Source organism: Eretmochelys imbricata, chromosome 1 (genome assembly GCF_965152235.1).
Source record: "Eretmochelys imbricata isolate rEreImb1 chromosome 1, rEreImb1.hap1, whole genome shotgun sequence".
Taxonomy (NCBI): Eukaryota; Metazoa; Chordata; order Testudines; family Cheloniidae; genus Eretmochelys; species Eretmochelys imbricata.
The window spans coordinates 68051832-68072901 of NC_135572.1; the positions used below are offsets into that span (position 1 = coordinate 68051832).

General features: G+C 40.2%; 1 protein-coding gene across 1 annotated transcript in view; it reads left to right on the top strand.

Annotated features, from left to right (window-relative positions):
* PCDH17 (protocadherin 17) overlaps positions 1-18698 on the top strand; it is a 102204-nt gene extending 83506 nt beyond the window's left edge. Inside the window, exon 4 of the mRNA XM_077806844.1 lies at positions 18016-18698. Within this exon, the coding sequence (XP_077662970.1) occupies positions 18016-18698 (683 nt within the window). The remainder of the gene's footprint in view (positions 1-18015) is intronic.
* The last annotated feature ends 2372 nt before the right edge of the window (positions 18699-21070 follow it).

Below are 21070 nucleotides of genomic sequence, written 5' to 3' on the forward strand. Positions count from 1 at the left end.
TTGCTGTCACTGTTTACACTTGATTGTGTTTTAAGAAATTAGCTGCTAAATATGTGATGTCAACTTGTCAGAAGGGCAGAGGCTTATAGATTACAGTGAGGTTTATTGAAACCTTTCTTTATCCCCAACTCTGGCTCCCTAAGAAGTACTCTTATTGAATCAAATAGTTAAACTGCTAATTTATTTGCATAAATGATATTTGAGTTAGTGTTCAGAAGCCAAAGACCTAATGGAAAGAAAGAGGTCAGGCCTCTTGAGGCTTTGAAATAGGAATTTCTGGCTCAGAGTGCATTGCTAGCAAACCCAACAGGGGAACAGTGATATATCACAATGAATATTACAGGTACATTGTTCTAGTAAAATAAACTTTCTTCTCTGTTTTTCTGTTAGAAAAGAGAAAAGCTGCATATAACAGATCTTCCTCCTGCCCAGCTATTACTGGTGGTGAGCCCGGCTTACTTAAAGTCAAAGTTCAAGATCCAAAGCTAGTGGTTATACAATACCAGGAGAGGCAGACGGTCATGGAAAAACCTGTAAATAAACATGGGTTAAGACTTACTCTTTAGAAAACAAAAGTTAAATTGTATACTTCTGATAGTGTCTACCACAGTTCTGTAGGTAGATAGACAAGGAGGAGGAATGCACCTTTATTTTTGTATGGAAATAACTATGTGGAAGAATAGCTTAAATCTTGTTTTGACTAGTATGCTAAGTAAATATGACATAGAAGTCATATTGTGAATAGGTATATGTACCAGCAAGGTGTCATTTTACAGAGTGACTTTTTTTCCACCAGAAGGAACACTTAAGAGCCTGTAGACTTGTGGAGGAAAATGGATAATCATAAGCATTACAAAAATAAAGACCTTGAGCAGTTATAGTGTTTGTTGTTATAATTCATGAGGGATGTCAAATTTCTAGCATGTTACAGATTTTTGTGCTCCTTTGCAAGAAGAATTCATTTTTATTAAAGTTATACACACATTTTTCATCTGGAATTAAGATCATTGCTAATGTCGCCATTTCCTCTGATGCAAACATTAGCACGGAGATTCAGATAATTTCAGATTAGGCAGTCCTCTTGTTTGTGTGTTTGCTTTAGTTTTGTGCAATTGCATCAGTATTTTAATGGACCACTATTCTGCATGAACTACCAGACCAGAGGTCTGGACATGCCATAGGCTTGGAATTTTTCAAAATGCTGAAAAATCTGAGATCAGGTGCTTTGCCTAGGTATTGCACTCTTTTGCCAGTAGCAAGCTGAATATTACACTAAGCTGTAGAGTACCGCTGCAGCTCACCCAAAACCATTAATGGGCGTAGCTTCAAAAATGACTCCTCTCCTGCCTTGCCAGTCAATTAGGTTCTAGGAAGGCTGATATGGGTGAAGAAGGGAGGAATGGCAATCGAAAAAGAAAAATGAGAACAAATGGGAAATGAAATTCCAGTTCAAGCATTTCCTGATGGAAACAGCACTGAATTTGATTAAGCAGCTATGAGAAGTACCAAATATCATACTACAAAAAGACCACTGTTTCTATTTAGAAGGTAGAAATAAACTATTTTGTTGACAGCCATGATGCAGAGCAAGTTCTGTCTGCAAACCCTGCCAGTAATGTAACAGTAATTCTCCAACATAACATTTGTCCTTTTACTTATTTATTTTGTATTAAATGTCCAGAGCAGAGATTTTCACATAATCATACTAGGGACAATTAAGTCTATTTTTACATAGGGATGGATGCCATGTGTATATGTGTAGCAGTTACGCTGGAAGCATATGCATGATACCAGCTTTACAAATACTTGGGCTCCCTAGGCACTAGATAATTTTGAGCTAAGGGAGGGAATGTTTTTCATGTTATAACGTTTTTTTCCTTGGTGGTAGCAAATTAACTGCTTTGTATGCATCTTCAGCTGGAACTGCACAGAGTCACTTGAGAACTTGACAAATAAGTTTAAAGCTCTGCCATTGTATCATTTTAGCTAAATTACATGCCTGAAACCTATGAAGCATGGTGTGTGATGTACCTGTACAGTAGCAGGTAGCACAAAGAAAAAAAAAATTAGAGTTCTCTTTCTCTTAAGAACAATTTTTTACTTCCTTAACTCCTTATGCGGTTTTTCCTACTGAAGGACAACAAGTATAGTTACATGTGGTGCTACTTATCCATTTTGGCCCCTTAATAGTCAAAGCAACATTTTTCATTACAAGAAAAATAAAGCAAATCAATGTCTTATTCAGAAGTCCATTGGTCACTTTTAGAACCATCAGACAACCTTTGGGGATCAGTTGTTTCGGATCCCTGTTATATTTTATTCTAAGATCCAAACGATTCAGACAGCTGAGCCAAAAAACCCCACAGAAGACCCTCACCTTTTCTTTCCATGCACACAGAAAGACTAAGAGCAGAGGTCTAATATAAAACAAAAGCAAATTAAGGTTTAGTAGAAATCATATATGAAGTTCTGTATTAATTAAAGCAAAAGGCTTCAGGAAACCAAAATGGCTCTCTGAATAGCCCAAGATAGTTCATAATGTTTACGTCTACAACTAGATTGGTCATCTTTCTAAATGTCACCCATGTCTGCCTAAATGAAAGGCTCTATCATTTATGGAGTGGAGATTTTGTCCCAAGGAATTCATGGACAGACATATTGTGTGATTTATCTTTAAGAGAAATGATGAGGCTTCCTCAGTAGTCTTAAGGGCAGAAGTAGCATCTACCTGCTTTGCCTGAGCTGTTTTTTTAGACTGTGGAATGTCTTACTGTAGCTCCTCCTTAATAAAGCATGAGGATAAAGTAGTAGACAACATCTCTCAGAACGATTGCACTTCCATTTTGGTTGTGCCTGTGGATGCCCTTTGGCTTCTTGACCAGTTCTGTAGTATGTAATGCAGTTTCTCAAAGGAATATGATTCAGATTGTAAGAAGCTAATGGCCAGGCAAAGTAGCTTCTAACCAAATTCAGGGAGGTTATTTAGGAAACCTGTGGACGAGTAATGGCAAAATCTTTGGGGAAAAAACCCATAGAGACTACAAGTCTTGCTGTAAAACAGAATGCCATTTTGTTATGGCATAGCACTCAAGCAGATCTCTGTAACAGATGAAGATACAAGTTCAAAGGTGATGGTACCAAGGTGACTCAGCTGTTTATTTCAACACATGCAAATCAGAGGAACCAAGAACGTTCCTCCAACAGAGAATTTTTAAGGTCTATATTCTATTTTAATTATGATCCTCAAAGTATTAAAAAACAACAGCACAATCTAGAACTTGAGGCTCTTGATCAGGCATCTGGAGAAATTAAAGTTCAACATGAAGACTCTAAAAGTCATCTTCAAACAGAATCTCTTAGTGATTTTTTAAAATTATTATTGACTATGAACCTGGAAAAAATCTAACTGCATCTCTCTGTGTTCCCAATAGTCTATGCCAAAGTTCTCATAGTCATAGAGGCAGCTTTCAGACAAAGGGGCATCTTTATTTATTCTCTCTTGAATTATCTTGTAATGGAGCATCACTCAGGCAGAAAGCCAAGGATGATATTTTTGTGACACTCAAAATCATAGAAGAATGTGGATTCCTCATAAATTGGGATAAGTGAGAACTCCATCCAGGAAATCTCTGACTTGAAGGTACTAATAATACACTAAAACATAAAGTCAGCAATTGGCAAAATCATAGTCCATGGTGCCATTACTCAAACAGTAATGTCCCCTGCTGGTTATCCGACCTAGGGCAAATCCCACATGAGGCATTTCCTACACCTTCCTACAAAAACATCTCTAAATCCATATCCAAAGTTAGGTTTCCTCGGAGATCTCAGCCTACTATGTAGCGAGGGAGAGGTTTGTGATGATCTGATAGCTGAATCTTGGCAAGCAGAAGTAGCAATGATGGCCTTCAGGAGGAATGGAAAAACATTCAGCCTCCCACGAGGATTAAGGTGTATGACGACAGCATAATATTAACCTTTTGAAACAGAAAGTGATATTCAGTTGGTTTCCCCTATCAGTAGAGAACAGACATGATCTTTCCCTGGCAGGCAAAGAGTTTTTAAATGTAACATTAGTGCTTGATGGCAAAAATGTGAGAGAAATGGTAATTTTTTTCACATTTGGTAACATGGTGGTCCAAAAGTGGCCAAAATTAGGATATATGTCCTGGATTCAGATTGTATTTGTGTCTATGTAAGGGTGCATGGCCAACCCTCTTTATCAATCTCTGAGGGAGGCCATGCCTCCTCACAGTCACATCCTTGTTACAGCACTCACTCAGAGGGGAATTAGCTGTCTTTAAAGCTGAGGCCACCTGACCTGGGCCAAGCAGCACCAAGTGTAGTTGCCCAGGCCCTTAGGCAGTGTGGGGCACCACCAAGTGAGGGGCTCTGGACAGCAGTCAGGGCAAGTGCAATGAAGTTTATAAGTGCAGGCCCTCTGGCAGGATGGGTCAACAAACAAGTAGGAGGCTCTGACCTATAGTCAGGACAGAGCAGCAACAGTCAAGCATCCTGACTTTGGCAGACTGCAGACAAATGCAGTCCACGTGGTCTACAGTGTGGAGGCTGCTGCCCCAGTGGCAGGGGATGAGGGGACCGGGTCTCAGCCCAGGGCCCTAACAGTGGTGAAATGGTCCACAGCTAGGTCAGCGGGTCTCTTCCCGCAACACGCGGACCTAGTATCAGGTCAAAGCCCAATCAGACTGTCATCTAGTTCTGATGGACTACTTCCTACTTTCCCCTTGATGGGTACCTCATTCCATGGGTGTCCTCCATCTCCCTGCAGTAGGTGGTCAGCAGCATCCCCAGCAGCTCCTCGGCATCTTAGTCGACCGGCAGCTCTGGAAAGTCCTTGGTATGGAGTCCTCTTCGGGCTCCAGTAGGAAGCAGAATGCAGATATCTATCTCCCTCAGTGGCTCCAGCCCAACTAAGCTGCAGGACCTGCCTTTTATACTTCCGCTTCTTGTTCTACCCCTTAGCTTCCGGCAGGGCAGGCATGACCCTCCTGGCTCTGCAACCCAAGGGGTGGGTTGTAGTCCCTCCTTGTCAATCTCTGAGGGATGCCACGCCTCCTCATCATAGTCTACCATGTATAAAGGATTGAGTATCTATTGACAAACTTTAAGGTATTGATCCTGCAATAGGCAAACCCATTCTCACAGAACCCTACTGACTTCAGTCTATCACAACCAAAGAGAAGTGATGACGTACTCTGAATGACAGCAAGGCTGTTAAAATGAGTATATAAACAAGAGAGAATCCTTCAGAAAGTCACCACGTCACCAGTGCCACATAGCAGTCAGACATGGCCTTTAAAAATATCTGCCATCCCCAAACTTTTAAGATGGTGTATCTCAGCTTAAAAAGCAAAAGTCTCCTCTTCTAGCTATAGATGTAAAGACTGTATGTTAAGCTAATTGATAGTTTATGAACAATAGTTCATGTGGTAATATAAAGCTAACCACTGGTGCTTGGTTATGTGTTTGTAAGGGATAGCAACGTTTATTTATTTAAAAAAAAATTGGTATGTTCAGAAAGGATCAAGAGTCTGATCATGTTTTCATTACCTTTGTCTATCCTCCCTCATTCTTTGCTTTTATTTCTCATAGTCACTTGTTGCCTCTTCTCTCCAACTAAATTGTAAATTCTTTGGAGCAGGGACTGGCTATTACTATTTGTTTGTATGGTGTCCAGCAAAATGGGGCCTTGATCTTGACTGGGCTTCTAAAGATAGATATGAACATAACACAAAAGAGAATTTGAATTTTATCAATTATTGGTAAATAATTATACAAATTCAGTAAAATTTCTGAACTAGAGCAATCCCATCTCATTGAAATAATGTTGATAAAATCGCATTGTATGATCTACGGACCTGCCTTTGACAAAGAATAGAAAAATGTGTTAGTCTGAAAATGTCCTTTCTAACAGATCCACAGATCCGTCCTATTAATTACTGCAGTCATATTTCTCTTCTTTTCCAGGAAACAGCTCTTGGGCTCTACAACAAGGAGTCACTATAGTCACAGTTTAAACGCTAATAGTTTATCAGTTTAGGCCAACTGTTTGGGCAATGCAAACCACCAGCTAGTCTCTTGCTGGAGATTTCCTCAGCAAGCATAGAGCTGGAATAGCTGGCTCTTACATTTTCCTCCCTGCAGCCCTGGCTCAAGGGAGTATTTTGGTGGTGGGATCGGGGAGAGCCAGAGTATGCTGTGCTGTCTATCCACAGCTGGCATTTGGTCCATTGGTGAGCAAATTAAAGCAGACTCCAGCCCCCCTCAGGGTTGGTTCAGAGGCAGAGAACTAGGGAGCCAAAACTGGTTGCTCGTTTTCTATTTCTTTTTTCCCTTTTCTTGAGCTGTCCTGTGTGAAGAAGGGGATATGTCCTTTTCTAAACACTTCCCTAGGCTCAGACAGAACCACTTGACCTCCTATCCTGCTCACTTGGGGCTCCCAAACCCTGGTAGGGAAGCAGGTACCATGGAGCATCCAGAAAGACTCTCTCTTCCCTTCTCTCTGATGCAGCAGGTGGTGAGCTATCAGAGCTGTTCCTGGAGCTAAATGAGAAACTGATCCCCTTGCCCCCCACTGCAGAGTGGGAGGCCTGATTTAAGCTCTTCAGCTGACAAATTACAGGATATGTCTCCGGGAACACATTATCAATTCAGTCAAGTATAAATATTCTTATTAACGCCGTCACCCTCAAGGGAACACAGTTTAGATTCTCAGGGGCCACTAGTGGTGCCAGGATCACATGTTTTACCCCCCTCTGGTTTAGACAGTATTTTTTCTGCTGAGGAAGTGTTCACATTTGTGGGCTTTGGGGAAGTGGAGCCTATCTCTGTCTGTGACTCACAGATCTGGTTTGCCTCCAGAACAGCTAGGCAGAGGCCAAAGACCCATTGTTGGGATCTGTGGACCAGCCCGCTGTGAGGAAGGAAAATTTTCAGGTAACAAGTACATTTTCTTATATTTGCACTGCCTCTAAAAATATGTAAGACTGACACTAACTCTTTCACAGATTTCAAAGCATACTTTAATGTACTGTATGTAATCATCCTCTCAGCCCTGCAATATTTTTGAAATGTTTATGGACTAACACAGCAGTGATGAACTAGGACTAAATCTACTGGCCCACCACCTTTTAATTGCCTTTCTAACATTTTATGCAGTATCAATGTTAGAAATATCCTTACCTTGTTTCCAGGAAAACCAGAGGAAAACTCTGTATAAAGGTAACAATCCTCAGGTGTTGATAGTTGTAATATCAGAAGAAAAGCCCACAAGAGTTAAGAGGTTTAAAAAGATGGGAATCCATTTTGGTTCTACTGTCAGTCATCTTTCTAATCTAAGCAAATTGCTTTGCCTAACTGAAGGAAGCCTTTAAACAGACAAGCCAATATAAATATGCAGATTGCAAACAGCTCTGTTTAATAAATGCAAGCATGTGCAGAGAACTGTTTGTTTACCTCTGCTTATTTATGTCAAAAGCAATTGTAATTAAACAGGAATCCAACCTCAGAAGTAGTACTTTAGTTGATGGTTCTCATCAGAAGTGTCATATAATCCTAGTGTTAGGGCATGTCAGAGAAACCATTATTTTTGTCACTAATAGATGCCTACTGATAAATAGTTCTTTCAGGTTACAACATTTTTGAGTAAAGGTAATTGTCTCCCTCAAATCAAAAGTGAGACACAATTTCATATTAATTCTAGAAGGTTTTCTAATCCAATTACAGGAATTACTAGCTGTTGTTGTTAAGAGAGAGTTATTGATATCTCTTTTGGGAAAATATATACAGTTAAGTGTTCAGCTATTTATACATATGTGTACATAAATATAGGCATTCAATATTTAATATGTATGTCAAAATGTTAAAATAGTGTATAAAAGTTAGTGCATTCCATTGGTCTAAAGTAAATGTTGATTTTTCACTTTGCATAATTTTGTATGCAACAAGAGTGTTCAGCTTCTAGGAAAGTCCATGTGAACTTTGTGCATGCACCCAAAGGCAAATCTTTCCCCCCTTAATAGGTAATCAAGCTCAGAAAACACATTGTTTACTGTGTAATGAAGTAGAAAAGAGAACATTTCACAAGAAAGAGGTGGACTGTAATAGCATTATCTAAAGCCACATGCTTTAAGAACAGGTAGATATAAACTTTGGGCCCAGTCCTGTAAACCCTTTCTCATTTGAATAGCCCTGCTCACAAGAGCAGTATCATTGACTTCAGCTGGACTGTGCATACCACTAAGGATTTGTAGGATTGGATCTTTTTTTTTTACCTTTAGCATTTATAAAGGTGAACAAGGTAAAACAGGTAGATTAGAATGTGGCAGTATCCAGAGAGGATAGGAAACAGGGGTGAAATCTTGGCTCTATGAAAGTCAATGGCAAAACTTTCATTGATTTTGGTGGTGCCAAGTTTTCCCTCCAGGTGTCCAGGAGATCAGCTGTTATTTGAAAGAAGAGGAAAAAGAATAAAGCATATAAATATGTAAAACTGATGAGCATATGCTAGTATCCACCAAGACTGTAACAACATATGCATAACAAAATTATTGACATTTTAATTTACTGCCCACAAATGTTAGAAAGTAAGTGTTCTTTCTTTACTTATCCAATATGTAAATGTAATCTGTAGTGTTACAGATCTATTTTTCTGTGTTTTTTTATAGTCCTGTTACATGCCTATATGGTGATGGGTAGCTACACATGCTAAATGCCACGAGAATGAAATTTTATGCAAAGAATGCACATGAGCTATCATTTACCAAGTCAGCCAATATAAGGCATAATGGGCCAAATCACGTTTGCCTCACTCAGGTGTGAGTTTAGGGAATTGTGGTTTGGTTTTGTTTGATTTTATATAATTTCTTATATGTAAGTGAAGTCAGCTTACACACATAAACACAGAAACATGAACATATACTATTACATTATGTACAGTAATTTGACACAAACTGTAGTGACCTGGAAATTATAAACATATCATATAAGATGCTTCTTGGCAGTTGTTTTTTATGTTTGGTCTTTTATTTTTAAAGTAATTTAAAATAAACATCTAAGAGCCAATTAAAGTGAAGTAGTATTTGTGAAGTTAGGTTAGCTATACATTGTTAGAAGCAAAAAACTTTAATTCTATTAAATTCACCTTGAGATAATTAAGAAGACACTTAAGGGTTAATGAGTCAAATTATGATTTCCCATTTTTTTAGCCATATGAAAGAAGTCAGCAACATGAACCCACTAATTAGTTATCATGGTAATGCAGTGTATTTGTGCTGTAAAAAGAACTGTGGCACCATTTTTATTTTATTCTGTTTTATGAGGACTGTGAGGAAAGAGTAAGGAATTAGAGAAAGAACCACAGAAATGCATCTTTCATTTTAAGATTAGCTCAAATGACCATTTTTTGCATTGTTTTTTGTTGTAGATGTAGCATATTTTGATCAAATATATATCTTGCATTGTACAGTCTACATTTTGCCAGCATGACTTCATCCTGGGCTATCTTAGCTCTTTCTGCTACAGATTTCCAATCTAGGTTACTATCATTTGCCAGGTAGCTTGTTTCCTTTTCTTTCTATGGTTGATAATTTAGCAGGTCTATTTTAGGATTTGTTCTCCCTGAAGTGCATAAAGCACTTCTGATTGTTTACCCTTAAAGCTCCAGAGATTGAGGAAAGTCTCCAGGCTGCTGCTGTTTATTGTACACACTTGGACTGTTAAGGGTTTATTTTCAACAAGAGGTAGACAAGTAGAGATAAAGACCAACAGTGCATATCACCCTTCCAGTGCATCTTGCTGTACAATGCTGCATATAACCTATTTTATATATTTATTTTTACCTTTAAATTGATTCTGTTTTCTCATAAATACTAATTTGGCCCTTGGTGGTGATAGTTCACTTTGTGTTTATAGTTTCTGCTGCTGGTACAAAAGTGGCTGTTCGATTTTCTTCACTGTCTTCTAGCAGCAGCAGTCAAAATTACAGGCTAATGGTGAGGGTGAGCAGCTTATAATGTATGATAATCAATAGTCCAAATCTGCTTCCTATGATGCGACATAAAAGAGTGAAGTAAAAAGGTACAGATTTTCAGCAAGGCAAAAGCTCATGTACTGCTGTTGGTTTTCCCTTCAAGGTCAACTAGTATTTTTTTCCTCACAAAAATGTTCTCTCCTTTTTTTGCTTCATATTTAATTCAGTCAGTGCTAGGATGTCCAGGGAACAGAAATGGAAGGCTAGTCAATACTGCAAATATGAATGCAAGTATAAAAACAGCTTTAGCCAATTCAGGAAACTAGAGGGAAAAGATAAATATGATATATAAAGATAAGTATTCATTTTATTTAAAGGGATTGCCAAGTCTAATGGATCATAGATTTTTCTTTGTGTACTTATTGATGAGGGACAAATAGTGTGTAATAGTTACACACATATGTATGTAAACACTTATATGTATGCACATACATATATTTCATAAAGGTTGACAATTTCAAAGCTGACTAGGGAACTTAGCCACATAAGTCATATTGAAGTTAACGGGAGTTTTGTAAAGTCCACTAGTTGGCTTTGAAAATCTCAACCATAGGTTTTTTTCTATACGTTACAGATAGAGCCCTGTATGGATACAAAATTTGTAGGGCCTTAGCTATAAAATTTGGATCCGCATCCATCCATCACCAATCAGCAAAAATGGTTCACATCTGCAGATGCGAATATCTGCAGATATAAAGTGGATATCTGCAAATTTGCAGGGTTTTAGTTACAGACAGAGTGTATAGTGAGACCTATAGTTAACATTGCATAAGTGCTCCATTTTATTTTCAGTCTTATTATATATTTGGTTTTTTATCTTTGAATGGTTTCCTCTCAGTCCAAGGACTACTGTTTTTAAAAAAATAAGTAAAACTGGTTCAGCCATTTTTGAGAATGGGAGGCAAAGAGAAAAAAATACAACTTTCATATATGAAAATTTCCATTTCCATTCTCAAAAATGGCTGAAACATTATTACTTTTTTTAAAAAAGTAATCCTTAGACAGAACAAAACAGCCAGATTTCAGCCCAAGAGTTAAAAGACCAAAAAAAATATAAGACTGAAAATATTGTTTAGATTGGAACACATATGGAATGTTAAGTATAGGTAAGGCTGTGAGGTTGTCATGGAGATCACGGAAGTCATGGATTCCGTGACTTTCTGTGACCTCCGTGACTTCTCCAGTGCCTGGTGCGGCTGACCCCAGGGCTGCCCAAGCAGCTGGGGCAGCCCCAGGGCCAGCCTCACCAACCGCTGCTGGGGAAATCTTGGGCCACCACGCCTCCCAGCAGCAGCAGGAGTTTGAGTGTGGGAAGGGGCTCAGGGCTGGGATTTGGGGTGCGGTATGGGGTGAGGGCTCTGGGAGGTGCTTACCTGGAGGGGCTCCCAGGAAGCGGCAACATCCCCCTGCCTCAGCTCCTAAGTGGAGGCGTGGCCAAGGGGCTCTGCACACTACCTCCACCTGCAGGTACTGCCCCCACAGCTCACATTGGCCATGGTTCCCAGCCTATGGGAGATGTGGAGCCGGCACTCTGGGTGAAGGCAGCGCATAGAAGTGCCTGGCCACATCTCCACCTAGGAGCTGAGGGAGGGGGATGTCGCTGCTTCCGGGGAGGCACGGAGCCAGGTAAAGAGCCTGCCAGCCCTGCCAACTGCACCCCCCGGCACCAGTGGGGGTCCCAGGCTGCGTGCCACCGTCCACCCCCCACATCAGCGGGGGTCCCAGGCCACTCCCCCCAGCACCAGCGGGGATCCCAGGCCGCCCCCACATCACCACCTGCGGTGCCCCTGGGCTGCCACCCCCACCAAGATTTAGTCAGGGGTATATAGTACAAGTCATGGACAGGTCACGGGCCCTGAATTTTTGTTTACTGTCCATGACTTTTACTAAAAATACCCTTGACTAAAACGTAGCCTTAACTTTAGGTCTTGATGTGAACATTGTAGTTGTTAAAAACTTGAAATTTAGCAGGAATATAATTTCTTCTTTGTAGATGTGCATTTTAGTGGTTTCAGAAAAGTTGTCTATGATTTGTTAAAGTTATAAGTGTCTTAAAATAGTTGGCAAATATGCACTGATTTTTAAAATATGTCCTACTATAGTGTCTGCCAGTCTTCTATGGTCTCTGTGCACATGTATATATGTTAAGAAAGTTCAGAGAGAGAGCTGTGAAAGTGTGTAAGAAGGGACATAGGGCCTACCTGCTTTGATAGAATGATTGAAGGTACATAGGAAAGTGGAGAGAAATCCTGCATCTTTGATTGTGTGGTATAGAGCATTCTGCCCTAGCTGCCTAGCAAATATTGCATACGATGGCAATTTTTATATGGAATTTGCCAGGCTGTTTTAAGATGAGAAACTACATTAAAAGAATATTAAGGTTGCAGTGTGAAACTCTGAGAAGTCAGAAAATGAATGACTTATGCAGGAAATCCCTTAAGTTGGCCATAAAAACCTTTATACGACACTGTCATGCCTCTGTGTATTCCACATATTTAACAAGAAAAGTTTAGAAATGTTTTAGATAGATTTTAAAAAGAGAGCTATTCTACTTTTCATAGTGCTGTGCCTATAAAGCCAGAAAGAGAGTTAGAATGACTCTAGCCTTGTGGTTAGGGGACTCAGCTGTGATGGGGATGTCGGATGCTTGGGTTTCACTTCCTCCTCTAATGAATATTTATTTTTTTAAACAAAATAAAACAGTGTTAAATAGACGAGAATGAGAGAGCCCAACTCTAGAATATCCAATAGCCTGGTGTTTGGAGCACTCACCTGTAATTGGGGAAGGGAGAGTCTAACAACTTCAAATCCCTACCCAGATTGGACAGAGTAAGGATTTGAAGCAGGTTTCCCACATCCCAGATTTTTCTTTGACTTTGAACAAAACATTTAATTCAACCCAAAATGATTTTTTATTTTGTTTTCAGTTTTTTGTTTCACCCGGAATACCAAATAGCTTTTGTTTCAACTCGAAACACGTTTTTTTTTCCAATTTGGCCAGAAAACCAAAAAAATTGATTATTCACACATATCACTCTATCTGTTACTGGTCCAAGATGGAAAATTGTTTGTCCTAAACCTGACTGGCATCATTTGGAGAGACATATGCTATTGTTTGGGATGAAAAATAAAATAATATTTTTTAGCACAGCGATTCTCAGACTTTAGCAACCTGAGGCCCCCATTTTGATTTAATTTTTTTTGCGGACCCCATGACCCCCGCTCAGCCCCAGGCCCTGCTCCCCATTCCACCCCTTCCCCCAATGCCTCACACCTGCTTCACCTCTTCCCGCCCTCACTCCACCCCTGCCCCACTTCTTCCCCACCCCTGAGCGCATCCCGTCCCTGCTTCTCCTCCCCCTCTCTCCCTCAATTCCTCCCGCTCCCTCGCAGCACCTCCTGCATGACGCTGAATAGCTGTTCAGCGGCATGCAGGAGGTGCTGGGAAGGAACAGAGATGGGGCACGCTGCGGGAGGGGGTGGAATTATGTCCGGGGCCGCCAGCCCCACGGATCAATTCCTCCTCCTCCCTCTCTGATTTCATCTCCTCCCTCCCAGTGCCTCCTGTACGCCTGGGAACAGCTGTTCAGCGGTGTGCAGAAGGTGCTGGGAAAGAGAGGGAAGAGCGGGGATGGAGTGAAGTCAGGGGAGGGGGCGGAATCCTGTCCGGAGCCACTGCCCCCACTGATCAACTCCTTCCCCTCCCTCCCAGTGCCTCCTGCATGCCGGGGAACAGTTGTTCCCCAGCGTGCAGGAGTTGCTGAGAGGGAGGGGGAGGAATTGAGGGGAAGGAGTTGATCAGTGGGGCCAGTGGACCACCTGGAGAACTCTCGCTGACCCCCAGGGGTCCAGGGACCCCAGTTTGAGAAATGGTGCTCTAGCAGGTTGATGGAAGTTTTATTTTGTTTGGTTTGAGGTTTTTTTGTTTGGTTTGTTTTGAGATTTTTTCACTTTTTTTGGTCAGCCATTTATTTTTCATTTGGTTCTTTTGAAGCTGCTTTGGGGGTTGGAATTTTCAAGCAGTTCTGACAGAGATAGACTAATTGGTGACATGCAGGTGTAAGAGAAATGTAATTTATCTGTGTGGCTCTGCATTTTTATCACCAGGCAATTGTCACTACGTATTTTATGTGTGTATGGGCACTAGTGTCATCTCATTAATACAGAGTAAAAACAGGCATCACAAACTTCAACCCCAGTCTTTAAGCTCTTCCCAGCCCTTTCTTGGTACGCTCTCTTCATTTTCTTCTTAAACTCCCTTCTTCTCACCATCTTTACTTTACCCCATTTCCCATACACTAAGAAGAGTGTCCAACTTCTTGTTCTCCAGAGATCCTCTACTAATTTCTTCCATAAATCTTTCCTGCTATATTCTATTCCTTAAGAATTTCTCCACACTCTCTTCCCCCATAGCAATTTACTGTGTCTCATATTTGCTTCTTTTGTCAGTCTTAGATTTTAAGCTCTTTGGGGTCAGGAACATGTGTAGAGCACTGCATGAATTCGCAGTATTCTGTAAATGATTATTAATAATATATCTAGGTTAACTCTCTCACCATGAATTAAATTACCTCACTATAAAGTGATGTAGCACAGCATTAATTAAACTTAGCTCAAGCTTCAGTCATATGGCTGATTTTTTTTTAAGTGTAAATGATTAATGCTGTTTTACAGTATTTGATTCTGCCTCTCTGTGTTTTTATCTGTGTGTGGCTCTGTGTAGTTTGTGTATTTAATACATAGAGGTTGTGTTCTAAGATTATTAAATAGTTATTGTCTGATCCTGATAGGTGCAGTTCACCTGTACTATACTTTGACGTCAAGTCAGTAAACGTTACGGGTGCTCAGCATTTTTCAGGCTCAAGACCTTTTATATGTGTGTGTGTATGGCGCATACATATATCAGAATCTCAATCTTTTTAGTTCAGCTGGAATTCCAGATCTAAAAATTTTTATGGCTACCAAATTCTTAAAAAAAACTTAATGATTTGGAGGCCTGTCTGCTACTTTAGCGGGTGGAAATTTTTAGCAACTGAGGAACAGTGTTCAGAAAACCCAGAACTCAAGACATCTGAGATTTACTTTCTCAGTATTGGTTGGAGAGTACTGAGAATATGGGCAGTAGAATCATAGACTGTCAGGGTTGGAAGGGACCGCAGGAGGTCATCTAGTCCAACCCCCTGCTCAAAGCAGGACCAATCCCCAACTAAATCATCCCAGCCAGGGCTTTGTCAAGCCTGACCTTTAAATCTTCTAAGGAAGGAGATTCCACCACCTCCCTAGGTAACGCATTCCAGTGTTTCACCACCCTCCTAGTGAAAAAGTTTTTCCTACTATCCAACCTAAACCTCCCCCACTACAACTTGAGTAGTTCCCCTTACAATCAAGAATCCCTTAATAAGGGATCCAAAGGGTATTTCTGAAATTTTCTAGCCTCCTAACATAAAGCTGGAGTCATTCACACAGTGAAATTCGGGCTGAAGAATGACAGTCCAGAAATAATTGGTTTGGCTCAAGATGACCAACCAAAACACATTTTTTTAAGCAGAGAGGGATAGGTTCTTCAGAGGATTTAGGGCTGTGGTACTCAACCTATTTTTCATGCGGCCCACAATGTGTTACCTGGGCTGCAGGCTGAGAACTACAGTGCTCCCCCGCCCCGAGCCTTCCCCTACAGACCCGTATGCCCAGTGCCTCCCACGTAGAGACCTCTCCACAGAGTGGGGCCAGGAGCGGAGCCCTGGGCGGGGTACTGGGCAGCACGGAGGCAGCCTGGACCCCAACCCCACTGCGCCTGGCAGCAGGGAACCCGGATCTGGCCATGCGGGCCTGGCAGCGTTTAGCACACAGTTGGGCCGTAGCTGTGTGCCAGTTGGACTGCATGCTGGCCACAGCTTGGGGGCCTGATTTAGGGCCTAAGTCTGACATTTACTTGCCATTGAGATACTAAAAACCACCGCTCACCTGCCGCCCACCTCTGTAGGTGCCTGAATTTCCATCATTACAGTCCCCTAGGGCACCTACATTTCTGCCAGGGAGCATGCACACAGCTGTCGCATTCTAGGCACCTATCTCATGCCGAAGCCCCAGCAGGATGCTCAAACTAGGTGTTCCCCTGCTTATCTTGCCTGTGGAATCCAATCTAGTAGGCATTCTCAGCGAACACCTAAACCCACACAAAACAGCTGCTGGTGGTGCCCTTTTAACTTTTTGCCCACTGGTTAGAACACTCAGCTGGGATGTAGTAGATCCAATTCAATTCTTCATTCTGCCTTATGTGGAGAAGAGATTTCAACGTAGTTCTTCCCCCTTCCAATAGAGTGCCCTAATTACTGTGTTAGGGTGTAGTCTGAGGTAGGCTTCTCTCGATCTGTCCTGTTGAAGCTGTGCTGCTTTGTATAATTAACTAGGCATTGGAGAACAGGGACTGGGTCTCCTACCTCCTAGGTGAGTGCCCTAACCACTGGACTGTAGTGTCATCCTCTCTCACTGTCTCTCCCAGTGTGCATTTAAGCAATTATACACAGCTCAACAGGAGAGACTGAAGAAACCTGCCCCAGAATACATCATAGCACAATAGTTAAGGTAATCTCCTGAGACAGGGAAGACCCAAGTTCCTTATTTGCATCAGACAGTGAGGAAAATTGAATGTGGGTCTCTCACAATCTGGTTAAGTGCTCTAACCAGTGGGCTGAAAGATATAAGGGGACCACAACCAGCACCTATTTCTCTTTTACCTATGCACTGTACAGGGAGCCTAGGTGCCTAACTTGGGGCTGTGGATTCCTCTGAGCAGTAAGGTGCCTAAAAGTTAGGTGTGGTAACATGAAAAGGAGTACTTGTGGCACCTTAGAGACTAACCAATTTATTTGAGCATAAGCTTTCATGAGCTACAGCTCACTGTGAGCTGTAGCTCACGAAAGCTTATGCTCAAATAAATTGGTTAGTCTCTAAGGTGCCACAAGTACTCCTTTTCTTTTTGCGAATACAGACTAACACGGCTGTTACTCTGAAACGTGTGGTAACATGTTAGTCCCTCCGTTAATCTAGCTCAAAGTTCTTATGTATGCCTTTGAACTGAATTGTAGGACCAGAAATTTCCACATTTAGTCTTTAAAAATGCAGTGAACAAAAATGCTTTATTTAGCTTTTTTCCATTATCTCTTTCATAAAATAGAAATATAAAAATCCTGACTGAAAGCATTATCAATTCAAATAGTATGTCAAGGCTTATCATTCTTCCAAATTGTATGTATTGAGCAAATCCATTTTCACATACTTTCACCAAAACAAAAAAGGAGGAAACTGATTACATGATCCATTCTCATGTCTAATAAAATAGCGGTATGCATTTTTGACAAGCTTATACTGAACCATACAGATGGAAAATTCCAGTTCTCTATTCTCAGCAGGAAAAGTTGGCTTTTTAAAAAATCTTTTTATTTCATGACTGTCACCCAGCATAGCAATTACAAACAAAATGGAGGTGACAAAAATGAAAACTCAGCTGGCTTAATTCTATGAAGTGTTTGTATTTCCATAGAGCCAGTCTTTGCTCAGTTATTTGATTTGAAAAATTAATCCTGATAATGCCTTTTGAGTTCCTTAAGTACTGTTCACTATTTTTCTAGGATGAGTTCTACAGAACAAAGACTAACAGATTTCTACAGCAGATTAGTTTACAGATGAAGCTCAATTCTACTGAGAATGATTCTCTAACGACCCCTTTTTATTTCCTTTGGGCTATGTGAATGCTTTAATATTGAGAGAACAGAGTTAAGTAAATATATTGTCTCAAACGGTTAGTTTATGCAGTCCTCCTGAAATGTTTTAATTATTCCTTTTTTTCCATAATTAAGAAATCAGAGGTCAGGAAAGCCAACTGAGAGCTGATCATAGCTTCTATATTAGTTTAAAGGAACCCCTAATAACATGAGTTGTTGTTTTTCTCATTTGCTTTACAGAACAAGAAGAGTGTGTTAATTGCACAGATGAATGCAGAGTGCTCGGTCATTCTGACAGGTGTTGGATGCCACAGTTCCCTACAAACAATCAGGCTGAAAATGCAGATTATCGCACAAATCTCTTTGTACCCACAGTTGAAGCTAACGTTGAGACTGAGACTTACGAAACTGTGAATCCCACCGGGAAAAAGACTTTTTGTACATTCGGGAAAGACAAGCGAGAGCACACTATTCTCATTGCCAATGTTAAACCTTATTTAAAAGCCAAACGTGCCCTGAGTCCTCTTCTTCAGGAGGTTCCCTCAGCATCGAGCAGCCCAACCAAGACATGCATTGAGCCTTGCACCTCAACAAAAGGACCACTGGATGGTTGTGAAGTGAAATCAGGAGCCTTGGCTGAATCAAGCAGCCAGTACTTGTCAACTGACAGTCAGTATCTATCACCTAGTAAACAGTCAAGAGACACTCCATTCATTGCATCAGATCAGATGGCTAGGGTCTTTGCAGATGTACATTCCCGAGTGAGCCGAGACTCAAGTGAGATGGACTCTGTTCTGGAGCAGTTAGACCGTTCAAATCGGGATCTAGGGAGAGAGTCAGTGGATGCAGAGGAAGTTGTGAGAGAAATTGACAAGCTTTTACAGGACTGTCGTGGAAGTGACCCTGTAGCTGTGAGGAAGTGAAAAAAAAAGTGTAGGCTGGCACTTACTTGCCTCTTCTGCTTATCTGGAAAAAAAAAAAGATCGCCCCTGGTTATAACAGTTTTACAGGGATGAAGGAAGACCAATGCTGCTTTAAGGCTTTTAGTGAACGTCTGAAGTGCCCACAAGTATGTTCTTTTCACTGCTCTTTCTTTTTCACATAAAATACTGGTTTCATTTTGACCAAACTTTCATTAGGACAGTGTGAAGTACATTAAGAACCAAGAGAAAGAAGGAAAGACAGTGCCATTTTGACAATCTGATAGGAAGGTATGAGAAATGAGGAATAGAACTACGTCTGATATTTTAAGACTGTCCTCAATAGTTGATGCTGACTTTACTGTTTACCTATAAACCCCATGAAAAGCAGGGTTGAATCATTCTGATCTGTGGTGGATTTCCAGCAGTCACCACAGGCTTCTACTGAAAGTCCTAAAAAAGATTTTGTAGTAGTCCAAGCTACACCAAACATTAACATTCATTTGTGGTAAACATTTCTGTATAAAATTATCTGCCACAAAAATGAAACAAAAACACAAAAAACAAAAATCATTCCAGATCATTATTCAACAAAACATATCCTGGTCATTAGTAACACAACTCATATCATATTAAAGTTAAATGTAAAATGATATAGTCCATTTTGTCCTGCACACACATAAGCTAATTCACTTGATAAAAAGGAAAAAAAAAAGGTTTTAATGCCTATTTAGCATTTTAGTGTCCAACAAAAATATAAATAGTTAGCACTAAGTTAGAAACAAACCTGAGGTATAATACAAGTTCGCAAAAATAGTTACCTTTGAAGGGTAATACGTGAAACAAAATAACATTATTAACACGTTTTTATTAATTTGTGGACACTAAAATAGCTCAGGAAAGTGAAAATGTCTTAGACATCTACACAAATCACATGACCATTTAAATGTGCAAATGTAAGAAGATTCAATGTGTTTACATCAAATGACATATTTTTATTGATTTATTGCAGATTCAGTGCATATGAGCCAAATTGTTGAGTGTATAAGAGCTATATTGTGTATTTTATTAAATTAATATATAGTTGTGTTGCAAAAATATTTGGGCTTATATTGTAAATGGCAAGTGTTGCCTCAGTAGCTGTCGAACTCTATGAGTTTTGTTTTCTCCTGCTTCCTTTTCCCCATGGAGTGTGGGAAGCAGTGCCTCAGAGCAAAGTCTCTTGTTTAATGTATGGTCTACAAAGTACTTCAGTACATAATCTGTTCAGAATGTGTTTGAGTGAGCTGATGGAGCTAACTGAACGGCCTACAAATACAACTATCAGTCATGGTTATGTGCAAATCCTTCTATTGCAAACCTATGTTTAATAACAAAAATTACACTTGAACCAACACCTGAAACCTCCTTGTTTTTTTCCAAGCACATATGCAGACAGTCTGTTAGGTAACACATTCTTGGTTGAAATCACAACTGATCCTAATATTTAATGTTTTATGCTACTGTTAAGTTCCTAGAGTATAAAAATGTGTCAGAGCCTGTGTGGTAAAGCGCTGTTTTTTCTGGTTTCTTGGAAAGTGCTATGGTTTACAAAGGTTCTGGGTGCAGGCTGCTTATTTTTTATTTGTTTTTTTAACTATTATTTTAAGTTGCTTTGTTACCGCCTTGGAATAATTTACAAGAGAATCTCTCTCTCTCTCTCTTTCTCTCTCCTCCCCCTCCCCCTTTTTAACGTCAACCCTTTAGAGAGTTTGGCAAACTTCAAAATTGCTTCTAGATGAAAAGCTGAAAAAATACACATTTAAATATTTGCTTAAAATGAAACTAGCACAAGAAGCAGCAGAGGAAAAGTTTAGACTAAAATTTTCCTCTAGGTATTTTAAATACTCTCTATGACATAGCACCATGAAACACAGTGATAAAAAATTGTTGATCTGTATTACACTAAATTTAAACTGTCATATTTTTAAATGTATTTAAAAGAGTGAATTTAATTCAGGTTGGCCATTTCAGATCCCACAAGGCCGTACTTAAATAATATTCATCAGTTCAAGAAACAGAGTTGACCAACATCTGGCTGTGATGTTGTGTATTCCGTGATAAAGGTGTTCTCATCTAGTCAGACCTACAATGAATTGTCTTTGGTTCTTGAAAAGCAGCCATTACAAAAGTTTGCTCTCAGCTTCCATTGTACAGAAAGTCTACAATCATATGTAAACAAAGGATATTGTACATGTTTGATCAAGCTACTCTCCATATTTTGGACAATTTGTGTATCTAAAATGTGTTGTTGTCTGTGTACTACAGTATTATTTTGCCAAGAGATTGAAAGTTGATTTTGCTTGATAGCTAAAATTCCAGAGAGGATCCCTTTT